General features: G+C 53.2%; 1 protein-coding gene across 1 annotated transcript; it reads right to left on the bottom strand.

Annotated features, from left to right (window-relative positions):
- Positions 1-2,002: 2,002 nt before the first annotated feature.
- LOC137145742 (ribonuclease-like) lies at positions 2,003-2,473 on the bottom strand. The gene has a single exon (XM_067536676.1). It carries the CDS (start codon positions 2,471-2,473, stop codon positions 2,003-2,005), a length of 471 nt encoding a protein of 156 aa, XP_067392777.1.
- Positions 2,474-12,266: the final 9,793 nt, after the last annotated feature.

The raw sequence follows: 12,266 nt of genomic DNA, 5'->3' as shown, positions 1-12,266 counted from the left end.
AAACCGACTATTTGAAAAGACTAGGATATGTAGTCAGGACTCTTTGGGGACATGAATGGGAGGTGATGATAGAAACGGGGAGGGATTTTGCAGATTTCTTAAACGAAGCACAATTGCCTCAGCCTCTTGTCCCGAGGGATGCTTTTTTTGGGGGGTAGGACTAATGCCATCCGTCTGTATTACAAACCTAACCCCGGTGAAAAAATCCACTATTATGATTTTACCAGCCTGTACCCTTTCGTAAACAAAACCAAAAAATACCCAGTCGGACACCCCAATATCGTTGGTGACAAATTTGGGCCTCTCACAAATTATTTTGGAATCGCGAAAGTTAAAGCGTGCCCCACCCGCGAGGGCTCTTTTTCCTGTTGTGGCCTGTCAGCGTGAGTGGCAAACTCATGTTCCCGCTATGTCGAACCTGTGCGGAAACCGAACAGCGGGAGACGTGCACCCACACTGACGAGGAACGGGCCCTCCTGGGGACTTGGTGCACGGTGGAACTGAACGCAGCCATAGCGAAGGGGTACGTGCTGGAAAAAATCTACTAAATCTGGCATTTCAAAGAAAAAACTAACAAACTCTTTTCAGAGCACATAAAATTACACCTGCGTCAAAAACAAGAGTCTTCGGGGTATCAGCTGGTGCTTGGGGTCCTCAAAACAACAGCTGGTGATAGGAGGGGCAGAGTAAAAATACGCCCCTTGCTAATCAAACAGTGTACCCCAGACGTTCAAGGGTAACTTGTGGTTATCTATGTGCAGCCACCCATTCCTGTTTATTCCCCTCCCACTACTCCCCTGTCCTGGCTGCAGCTTTCTCTCCCTGTTCCCCCTCCCTTCTCTGCCCCTAATCCCCCCCCCCCCCCCTCCAACCCCCCATTCCCTGGCGTTCCTCTGTCAGTGTCCTCTGAGTCACGTCCCCCAGGCCCCACAGGATGTCAGCGGCCGGGCTGGGAGTAAAAGCCGGGCGCCCTCATGTCCCCTGGGAGGCAGCCGGACTGACGGACGCCGCGTGCTGTATGACCGCCACGGGGCGCCTGATGGCGGAAGCAATGCTGCTGTACGGGCAGCAGCAGAGCAGGGTGACGGGGCAGGGGTAGGAGAGACCAGCTCTGCTCTGCACTGCAGACCCCTCTGGCACAGAGCCCCATAGGTGGCCGTGGGGCATGGGGACCCTTCCAGCCCCCCGGGGACTGTGGCTGCAAGCGGATGTGCCAGCCCTCAGCTGAAAACCCTTGTCTGCTACAGCCCCCTTCACAGCCAGCAAGACCCCTTGCCATGGGGCAGGACTGGAACCGGCCCCCCAAAGGGGAAGTGCCCCCTATGCCAGCCCTGCCACCACCCCTGGTTCCCTCAGCCGGCCCTGCCCTGGGGCCGGATTGGAGCCCGTGCGCCCTAGATCCATGGATGGCAAGGCCAGAAGGGACGTCCTGGGTCGCACACCGGCCCCGCAGCCCTGCCCCACGCGGGGCTCTCAGCAAATCATCCCGGCAGCGTTAGCAATGGAGAATCCACCCCACCCTGGGGAATGGTGCAAAGGGGAACCAGCCTCTGACGCAGACGACTCGTATCTGCTGATACTGGGGGGGGGGCCAGGTAAAGAGGGGCCTACGTGACCCCCCCGCGTGTCACCTGTGGCAGGAACTTCCAGCCCCACCCTCCTGGGCCAGCAGAGCGTGGGGGGGGCACCTTAAAAGAGAAAAAAACTTTGTAAATCATTCTCCAGCACCCCCGGCGTGGTCCTTCGGCTGCGGGGTGTTTGCAGCAGGGGAAAGAGACCCCGAGAGAGAGAGAAACGGCTCATTTCTCTGCACCCAGGCTGGCACAGACACACACCCGGCCGCGCTGCCTTTGCAGTCGTGTGTTTTATTGCAGGGAGCAGCGAAAGAACAGCCCAGCGACAGCCCTGGGGCAGCAGCGGGTGGGGGCGGGGAAGGGGGGCTATGCTGTATGACGGGCACGGGGGGAGCAGCGGGCGGTGGGGGTGCGACGGGCTGGCCGTGCTATGCCCCGGGCACAGACTGTATCGATTTCTCGTAGTGCACCGGGTCCCCCTCCTTATCACAGGCGATGCGGATGCGTTGGGTGCTGGTTGTTTCAGAGTATTTGCAAGGCGGTCTCTGCGTTTTCCCCTGGTGTTTGCAGGTGGTGAGGGGAAAGCGGGCGTTGCTGTCTCGCAGGTTGCCATGCGCAGGGGTCCCCCTAGAGCCGCAAACGTCGGTGACGGGGTTGACGTTGTCGACATGGATGAAGGTGTTGGTGAACTTGCAGACGGGCGAGGTCATGCTCTGGCGCTGCATCATATCGTTGCAGTAAGTGCTGTTGTTCAGATATCTGTTGTTCTGGTAGTCGGGCCTTGGGTCAGCGACGTGCTGCCTCTTGAACTTCCCAAAGCGGGTCTCCCCCCAGGCCAGAGACAGCCACGTGGCCAGCAGGACCAGCAGCAGCATCGGGTGGGGTCCTCTCCAGGCCATGGCGCCTCTGCCGCGGGAAGGCCCTGCAGTGGGGCGGACAGGATGGAGGGATGGACACGTCACGGAGGGGACCTGCACCCGCTCAGCCCCTCCCAGCCCCATGCCCAGGGAGCCCCTTGCAGATTGCAGTCTGAGCCCACAGTGCGACACAACCACAGCTGGGGCGTGGGCCCATCAGCATCCCTGGGACTGTACGTGACTGGGATCTTCAACGTGGCCCGAGGGAGCTCAGTACCCCGCTCCCCTCGTCATCTGGGTGCCTAACTCCCATGGGCCCCTTTGTAAATCCCAGCCACAGTCTGACAGCAGCAGCCGCTCACGCGCTTGGCTCCTGTGGATTCTGAGTATCCCGCAGGGGACCCGAGTGGTGCTGGTCGGACGCTCACCCCAGCTGTGCACAGTGCAGGGGGCTGAATGTCGCCCCATGGCGGTTGTGTCCTCTGCACCCAGCCGGCCAGGACCTGCCTCTGCATGAACTGAGCCAACCCCACTGCCCTGCATTTCATTTCCAAACTCTGCAGCTCTGGGGGGAGAGTTGAACTGCTGGAAACTCCCGCCCGTGCTGGGATCTCCACGTGACATGTTTTTTGCTACCGGCCCCCACTCTCTTCCCAGAACTGGGGATAGAATCCAGGAGTCCTGGCTCTCAGCCCCCCCACTCTAACCACCAGACCCCACTCCCCTCCCAGAGGCAGGGATAGAACCCAGGAGTCCTGACTAAATTGGATTAAGCCCCAAACTAAAGAGAGATTCTCCCCTGGGGGGTTCCTGCTCTACCTACTAGACCCCACTCCCATTCCAGAGCAGTGGCTAGAACGCAGGTGTCCACTCCCAGACCCCCTCTAATTACTCAACTGTCTTCTCCTCCCCCAGCTGGGAACAGGACCCAAGCACCCAGTGGCACCAGCCCTGCCCACCGGACATTTTGCCCTCCCGCAGCCAATTAACTGAGCCGCCATCCCCTCTGCCTAAACCTGTGCAATCTCCAGCTGGAAGATTCGGATCAGATCAGCAACCAACCGTGCTCTGGTGCCCTCCCGGCCAAAGTCCTTGTCCTCAGCTCCCGTCCCTTGGGGAATAGATGAGCTGTCTGCAGAGCTGACGCCGTCCCCTTGCTCCTGCCCATTATATAGACCTCGGTGTGAGAGGAGGGGTTCCCGGGCTCAGCTAACAACACGGAACCAGCAGCGTTGTGAAACCAGTGCAGGAAAAGTCAATGTCCTGGGTTAGTGGCCCCACCAAACAAACAGACCTTGGAGCGGCCGCTAGCCCTGTTTATGTCCATCCAGGCACCACAGCACAGGGAGCTCTCCTGAGCACAAAGGGCGTAGCACAAGCCAAGCATGTGTCTCAGACAGGACCAAGAGGATCTTCCAACTCAAGAGAGGGAGAGAGAGAGAGAGAGAGAGATGTGTCTTGTTTTGCTATTCAGAGGGGCTGACATATTCAAAGAGGCCTAAGGGAATGAGGTGCCCAAGTCCCATAGGCCATTCCTGGGGGCTAGATTCACATAGTCACCAGTCCAACTCCCTGCTCTTTGATTTCTTTAGGAGTTAGCAACTTCACTCCTTGGAGCGTGCACCCCTCAGTCCCGGGGTCAGGCCCTGCTGGCATAAACAAAACCCTGCTCAGCTGCTGCTGAATCCTGTAGGCACCTAAATCCTTTGGCACCGGAGGGTTTGCTGGGGAGCGCCACACGACCCCTCCCACTCCACCCTAGAGCAGAGTACAGACGATCACAGCCGCTCCTAAACTGAGCCGTGAGAGACATGCTTGGTGGATGTGTTTGTAAATGAAACGTGGCTGTTTTTTCCCCTTCAAAGGTTCTTTCCCCTGTATTGATAAAGTTTCATTCAGTTACAAATATGTCTGTTTGCCTGGGTTTGGAATAAAAATCTATTTATGGAAACTTAATTCATCTTTATGAGTTCACAGCACACGCTGGCAGGGGCTGACTCATTCACAGATAATAGCAAGAGATGCATTTGCAGTGTGATAGTGCTACACACAGAGCAGTCATCGCAAGGGCTTACCAGGGTGCAAAAAACCAATGCCAGGACGAGCATGCTACAGCAACACACATCCCTGTGGATCAGTATTAAAATGGGCTTTCAAAGCCTCCCTGAGACGTATAGCTCCCCTTTGAGCTCTTCATATTGCCCTGGTATCTGGCTGCTCAAAATCAGCAGACAGCCATTCCACCTCTGCCCCGGGGGAACCTTCTCGCCCTTTGCTTCGCAGATATCACGAAGCACAGTGCAGGGAGCTATAACCATTGGGATATATTTTTAACTCAGATCTAATCTCATGAGTAGACAGCGCCAGCGGCCTTTCAGACGGCCAGAGGCCCATTCAGCTGTCATTCTGCACCTGCTGAGTCCTTAGCTGATGCTCTCCTTGCTGCTGTGGTGGTGGCAGCCGTTGTACAGCTTCATGAGCCACGGGAGTGAGGGGTAGGCTGGGTCTCCCAGGATCACTCTTGGCATTTCAACCTCCCCAATGGCAATCCTCTGCTATGGAAAGAAAGTCCCTGCTTGCAGCTTTCTGAACAGGCCTGGCTTCTTAAAGATGCGTGCGTCATGCACCTTCCCTGAGCAGCCCACGCAGGTGTTGGTAACACGTCCCTGGTGATCCACCAGCACTTGCAGTTCCATAGAAAAAATGCCCTTTCTGTTGACGTAATCTCTGGCAAAGTAGTGTGGTGTCAAAACAGGGCAGTGCTTCCCATCCCTCGCCCCACTGCAGTTGGGGAACCCCACTGCGGCAGAACCATCCACGCTGTCCTGCACATTGCCCAGAGTCCCAGTCCTCTGTAGCAGGATTGTGATTAACGGCCCAGCACACGTGCAGCACCGCAGCCCCCGGTGGATTTCCCAACTCCAAAGTGATTCCTGACAGATCAGCAGCCATCTGCCATTGCCAGCTTCCACGCAGCGATGGCCACTAGCTTCTCCCCCGCGGCTGCTCTGCTGCCTGTGCAATGACTGCAGGATGAGATGCTCACCCCGATAGTGCAGAGCTGTGCGGGATCCAGGCTTCTCACAGCGATGGCGGAGGCGCGGGTGTGCAGGGCTTTTGTAAAGAGGCGCGAAATGTTATGGGGTGCAGATAAAACTGTGGGATGGAGAAAACTGCAGCATGGAACGTTCCAACCCTGTTCCCAGCCACCCCGGCCCGACTGCCTTGTCCCCATGACCCGCAGTCCCTTGCCACCCCAGCTCTGGGCTTCACTTCTCTTCCCAATACTCACCCAGCTCTGCTGATGCCCCTTAAACCTCACCAGCCGCCTCCCTGTTATTCCAGCCCTGGGACCCCAGCACGGATGTTAGATTTTTCTTCCCTTTTCCTCTTCTCTGCTGCATGGTTTGATTTTCGCTTTTCTTTATTATTTACAATAAAACTGTAACAAAAATACACCTCTGGGATACTTGACAACACTGAGAAATCCAAGCCGCACCGCGAGGGACTTTGCATAGCCGAGGGTGCTGTGTGTGTGTTTAACTGTGTCCTGCAGACAAAGGTCCCAGCAATAACAACGACATCAGACATTCAGATTTCTGCTGTTCACGGGGCCGCACCGAACCTTGAGCATGTTGTTCCAGGTCTGTTTTCTGCGTTACCTGTAAATCTCTTGTGTGTGCGGTGACATAGAAACTGCATTCTGAAATGGTCCTGAGTCAACATTGGGGCAGGAGCCTCCTGCTTTCGACATGGCCTGGCATTGGTGAGTTGTTTTCCCCAAATTCAGCACTGTCCCCATTTCATCGCGCATTCACCAGCTACTGCTTCAAGTGCAGGCCCAGTTCAGAGGGATTTCAGCCTGGCATCGTCTGAGTAACTGCCACTGGCAGGCCAGAGAGAGTTTATATCTTGTATTCAGACACAACAGAGCCGAGCACCAAGGGCTGAGACAGAGAGGTGGCTTTGTACAGGCAAGGAAAGAACAAATATAAGGGACAAGTGCAGAGTCCTGCAAATAGGAAGGAAGAATCCCATGCACAGCTACAGACTGGGGACCGACGAGCTAAGCAGCAGTTCTGCAGGAAAGGACCTGGGGGTTACAGTGGAGAAGAAGCTGGATATGAGTCAGCAGTGTGCCCTGGTTGCCAAGAAGGCTAATAGCATATTGGGCTGCATTAGTAGGAGCATTGCCAGCAGATCACGGGAAGTGATTATTCCCCTCTATTCGGCACTGGTGAGGCCGCATTTGGAGTATTGTGTCCAGTTTTGGGCCCCCCACTACAAAAAGGATGTGGACAAGTTGGAGAGAGTCCAGCGGAGGGCAACAAAAATGATTAGGGGCTGGAGCACAAGACTTATGAGGAGAGGCTGAGGGAACTAGGCTTGTTTAGTCTGCAGAAGAGAAGAATGAGGGGGATTTGATAGCAGCCTTTAACTACCTGAAAGGGGGTTCCAGGGAGGATGGAGCTAGGCTGTTCTCAGTGGTGGCAGATGACAGAACAAGGAGCAACGGTCTCAAGTTGCAGTGGGGGAGGTCTAGGTTGGATATTAGGAAAAGTTTTTCCCTAGGAGGGTGGTGAAGCACTGGAATGGGTTACCTAGGGAGGTGGTGGAATCTCCATCCTTAGAGGTTTTTAAGTCCCGGCTTGACAAAGCCCTGGCTGGGATGATTTAGTTTGGGTTGGCCCTGCTTTGAGCAGGGGGTTGGACTAGATACCTCCTGAGGTCCTTTCCAACTCTAATATTCTATGATTCTGTGATTCTACGAATATCTCTGTAATTAGATGGTACCTTACACTGACGCTGTGTGTGTGTGTGTACCGCTGGTTGTTGTCTTTAGCAATTACATCGACTAATTAGGCTGCGTTAAAGCCATTGCTCCTTTTGCATGGAGCAGAGGCAGCATTTGCTGCTGTGGACAAAATGCCCCGATGGAAACTGCAAAGCAGCTGTGTGGTTATGGCCGGCCCAGCTTGTCACATGCGATTGGTTTGGGAAGTTGTTACACACAGAGAGCAGGACTCATCCTCTCCCGCCGGGGGTGCCGCGCACACACATGCACAAACACACGTCTCTGGTACCGTTAAGGACATTATTAAGGGCACAGCAATAAGCTATCCCATTGCGTAGGGAAGGTAGGAGGTTTGGCAGGAGACCAGCCTGGCCGAACCAGCCGATCTTACGTGATCTGAAAGTCAAAAAAGAGTCCTACAAAAAGCAGAAACTAGTCAAATTACAAAGGATGAATATAAACAATTAACACAAGTACACAGGGAGAAAATTAGAAAGGCGAAGGCACAACCCGAGATTAAACTAGCTAGAGACATGAAGGGTAACAAGAAACATTCTACAAATACATTAGAAGCAAGAGGAAGACCAAGGACAGGGTAGGCCCGTTACTCAATGAGGTGGGGAGAAGAACAATAAGAGAAAATGCGACAAGTTAGCTGTCTTCAAGTCACCAGGGCCTGGTGAAACGCATCCTCGAATACTCCGGGAGCTGACAGAGGAGATATCTGAGCCACTAGTGATTAACGAGGAACATGCGGGCGATGGAGCCCAGCCGGAACACAGCCTCTGAATGTCACACACTGAGGCTCCTTGCATTGCAGAGGGATCATTTGTGCCTCCTGCCAGTGGGAATTTGGCCTGGGCACCTCGAAGCAGGGCTCCATGGCCAGAATGCAGCCGGGAGCAGGGTTCAAATATTAAATGGGGAGATTCCAACTTCTGCCTTTTGGGGGCAGTTTTGACTCAGCGAATCAGGCCCCTGGGCCAGCTCCCTGTAGCAATATTAATCAAGGAAAAGAATTAGTTAATTAACGACAATTTCGTCTAAGGCTTCTGTTCCACACAAGTAGTACAAAGGGGCTACCTTCAATCAAACGTCCCGTAACGGGAAGTCCTGCCTTATCCGCCTCAGTCACCGGAAGTCCCGTACCATCCAGTCACCCGACATCCGGTTTCTCCTCGGGTTATGACATCCTGTTCAAGAGGGGCACCTGCCTGGAAGCGGGTGGTGCGACCGCCCACCGAGAACGCCCCCCGAGAGCTCCTCACCAATGGGAGAGAGTTTTGCCCCGAGAACTGGATTGGACCCCAGAAGGTCACATGACTGGGAGCAGTCGGTGTGACCCCTCTGCCAATTGGCGGGTGTTTCACGCCAAGAGCTGGGATTGGCCCAGCAAGGGTACGGGGAGGAGCGGGGCGCCCCCATCCCCCAAGCGGAGCAGGCTTAGGCTGTCCCAGAAGGGAAAGGTGCACCAATGGGGCGGCGCAGCCCCCGGAAGTTGGGGGGCCTTTAAAGCGTCTCGTTTTCGAGACTGCATGGTTCACAGCTCGTGGAAAAACGCCGAGAGGGGAACATGGACGCCTTCACCACCCCAAAGAGGCCTTCGAAATTTGTTTTGGCTCCTCAGTTCTTGTTTTTCAGCAGGTGATCACAAACACGGTTGCATCAGACAGCGTAGATGAACCAGGCCCGGCCTGTTTCTGCTCAACGCCAATACAAATTGATGAAGAGGATGACCCCAAGGATGATGCCCGAGGAGTCGTGGCATGGAATGAACTGAGCTGGTGCCATATCGTGAGCGTAAAAAAGCCATACGGGCTATCGTACGTGTTGCTGTTTCTGCTACCCTTAATCACTGTCTTTGGGAAAAACTTTTAGAAGATTGTGAGGGTTGTGTCATAGACGCTCCAGGCCAACGGGACCATGACTTCAGAGGATATAAACTGCAAGCTTTGGGGCCTGTGTGCTGAACTATGTTTTGAAAGCCTGTTGAATTCTGTTATGGCCATAAGTTATGTTATGCAATGTCTCTGCTTAACCCAAGAGCATTTAGCACACGGGGTGACTTTGGTAAAGGCTGTGCAATTTGGTCAAGACCAATGCAGTGTTCTAAAGAAAATGACCAAACCGGAGGATGCCTGTTTAGAGCATTATATGGACCGTTTGGTCCACACAAAAAGTTACAGAGCCTTACTTAGGAAGCAGGCTATTTGTAAGAAATCCAAAAAGGATTAAGTTAGAGAATGGTGAGGGGCCCTACACACGATATCAGGCTTGTTAGCTGTAAATACAAGTATTGAAAAGGGCGGGGGGGGGCTTTGTGACTATCTGTAAGATGACCTGTGTGGGCCTTATATACATGATAAATGTTTCAAGGTGGCTGCTGCATGCCTTTTAAATAAACAACGTTTTTGTGAGAATCCAGCTATTGTGTCTTTGTGTATTTACAGCAAAGGGTACTTCCCACATTTTTTTAACATTTTAGAAAACCAAAATTATGTGGGACCTGTGCCCGGGGTGGAGCACTATGGCATCAACAGCATGATGCCCCAGGAGAAAGCAGACTTTCTCGACTGGTACCGGGACCACCAAAACAATACGTTTGACTTGCAGAAAGAGCTCGCGTGTAACTGTCAGCAGGATGTCAACTTTTTGAGACAGGCCTGTATGCTGTACAGAGAAGAGATCATGAAAATGACAGCCAAGTCAGACGTGGTAGAGAGGGGGTCTGGCACATTCGTGGAGGTGACATTGCGTGTAGATCCTTTCCAGTACATAACTCCAGCATCAGTCTGCATGGCCATGTAGATTTCTGTTTTTAGAGTCTAACACAATAGCTCTTCTCCCGCCCAACAACTATCACCGGCAGAAAAAGAGATATTCGACCCCATCTATTCAGTGGCTGCTGTATACCGCTCACAAAGAAAATATAGAAATACATCACGTGTTACGGGGCGGGGAGTTACAGGTAGGCCCCTACTTTCTAGATGGTTACGCCATCATTGATGGGGTACGCGTGGCCTTTGAGTTTAATGGGTGTTTTTTCCACGGTTGCGTCACCTGTTACCATGAAAAAGCCCTGAACCCTATGACGGGGATGACTTTTGGGTTCCTTCATTACAAAACGCAGCTCAAAACCGACTATTTGAAAAGACTAGGATATGTAGTCAGGACTCTTTGGGGACACGAATGGGAGGTGATGATAGAAACGGAGAGGGATTTTGCGGATTTCTTAAACGAAGCACAGTTGCCTCAGCCTCTTGTCCCGAGGGATGCTTTTTTTGGGGGGTAGGACTAATGCCATCCGTCTGTATTACAAACCTAACCCCGGTGAAAAAATCCACTATTATGATTTTACCAGCCTGTACCCTTTCGTAAACAAAACCAAAAAATACCCAGTCGGACACCCCAATATCGTTGGTGACAAATTTGGGCCTCTCACAAATTATTTTGGAATCGCGAAAGTTAAAGCGTACCCCACCCGCGAGGGCTCTTTTTCCTGTTGTGGCCTGTCAGCGTGAGTGGCAAACTCATGTTCCCGCTATGTCGAACCTGTGCGGAAACCGAACAGCGGGAGACGTGCACCCACACTGACGAGGAACGGGCCCTCCTGGGGACTTGGTGCACGGTGGAACTGAACGCAGCCATAGCGAAGGGGTACGTGGTGCAAAAAAATCTACGAAATCTGGCATTTCAAAGAAAAAACTGACAAACTCTTTTCAGAGCACATAAAATTACACCTGCGTCAAAAACAAGAGTCTTCGGGGTATCCCAGCTGGTGCGCTGATGAGGAAAAGCAAAATAAGTATGTTAGTGATTCTTATCAGAAAGAAGGCATGCTTTACAGTGACTACGCTTGCTCAGCTCTCAGTATCTTGTTCACCTGGGTGGTAGTGTGGGTGGTGGTTTCCTCCTCCCCTTCTCCAACAGTCTCTTTCTTGGTCTCTATAATCACAGGAGCCATGGGCGCAGTAGTCCGCAGCATATCTCCCTCAGCCAGCTGTTTTACTATCTGCCTGAGAGCAGCATAGGGGGAAGGATTGATCTGATGCTCTGATCTGACCTGTTCTTATCCCACCCAGCCGTTACATAACAGAGGGCTGACAGTTCAAAGTCCTGCATAGCACCGCTCTGCACCATCACAGCCGCCGTCTGCCTGCAGGGCAGCAATAATTCCCTGGGCAGCAGCCAATCGATTTGTACACTGAGGCACCTGCCGCCTAGGGACAAATAAGTCTGTGAGTGCAAACTGCCAGCTGATCGTGACCACCCAGCAAGGATGCCAGTTGTTCATCCTGGACACTGTGTGATCAGTGTGGATACCAGTGAGACCCGGCACGCCCGATGTACAGATCAATAAGGGTTAATGTGCAAGGTTTCCTTTAAATATACTAGTTAGACACAAAGCCTAAAATTCACTCCAACATCTCACACTCACTAAGCCTGGAGAGCTAAGCAGTTACTCAGAAGGCTTTAGACAGGAGCGGCTTTCTTCAGGGGCCCCGCCAGGGAGTCAGTGGATCCTCTGGTCCAACCGGCAGCACCTCCCGCGGAGTCAGGTGTTGATGGAGCACCCCCCTTTGTCTAAGTGGTGACTACTTATACCCGTCCATAAACAACCTTCACCTAATTACCTACTTTGGGTTTCCACCCTTAACTACGTTCCATTCTCACCATGATAATTGGGGTCCTCAAAACAACAGCTGGTGATAGGAGGGGCAGAGTAAAAATACGCCCCTTGCTAATCAAACAGTGTACCCCAGATGTTCAAGGGTAACTTGTGGTTATCTATGTGCAGCCACCCATTCCTGTTTATTCCCCTCCCACTACTCCCACTGTCCTGGCTGCAGCTTTCTCTGCCTGTTCCCCCTCCCTTCTCTGCCCATAACCCCCCCCCCCCACTGCTCCAACCCCCCATTCCCTGGCGTTCCTCTGTCAGCAGAGCAGGCTGGGAGGGAAACTGAGTCACTTCCCACAGGCCCCACAGGATGTCAGTGGCCAGGCTGGGAGTAAAAGCCAGGCACCCTCATGTCCCCTCGG

The sequence above is a fragment of the Emydura macquarii genome, unplaced genomic scaffold, assembly GCF_026122565.2.
Source record: "Emydura macquarii macquarii isolate MOO-44397 ecotype Brisbane River unplaced genomic scaffold, CSIRO-AGI_Emac_v2 contig_3609, whole genome shotgun sequence".
Taxonomy (NCBI): domain Eukaryota; kingdom Metazoa; phylum Chordata; order Testudines; family Chelidae; genus Emydura; species Emydura macquarii.
This window is presented reverse-complemented; position numbering and strand designations above follow the sequence as displayed.

What these genes read in the sequence shown, in the direction of transcription:
- LOC137145742 (XM_067536676.1), bottom strand. Translation starts at nt 2,473, where the DNA reads ATGGCCTGGAGAGGACCCCACCCGATGCTGCTGCTGGTCCTGCTGGCC.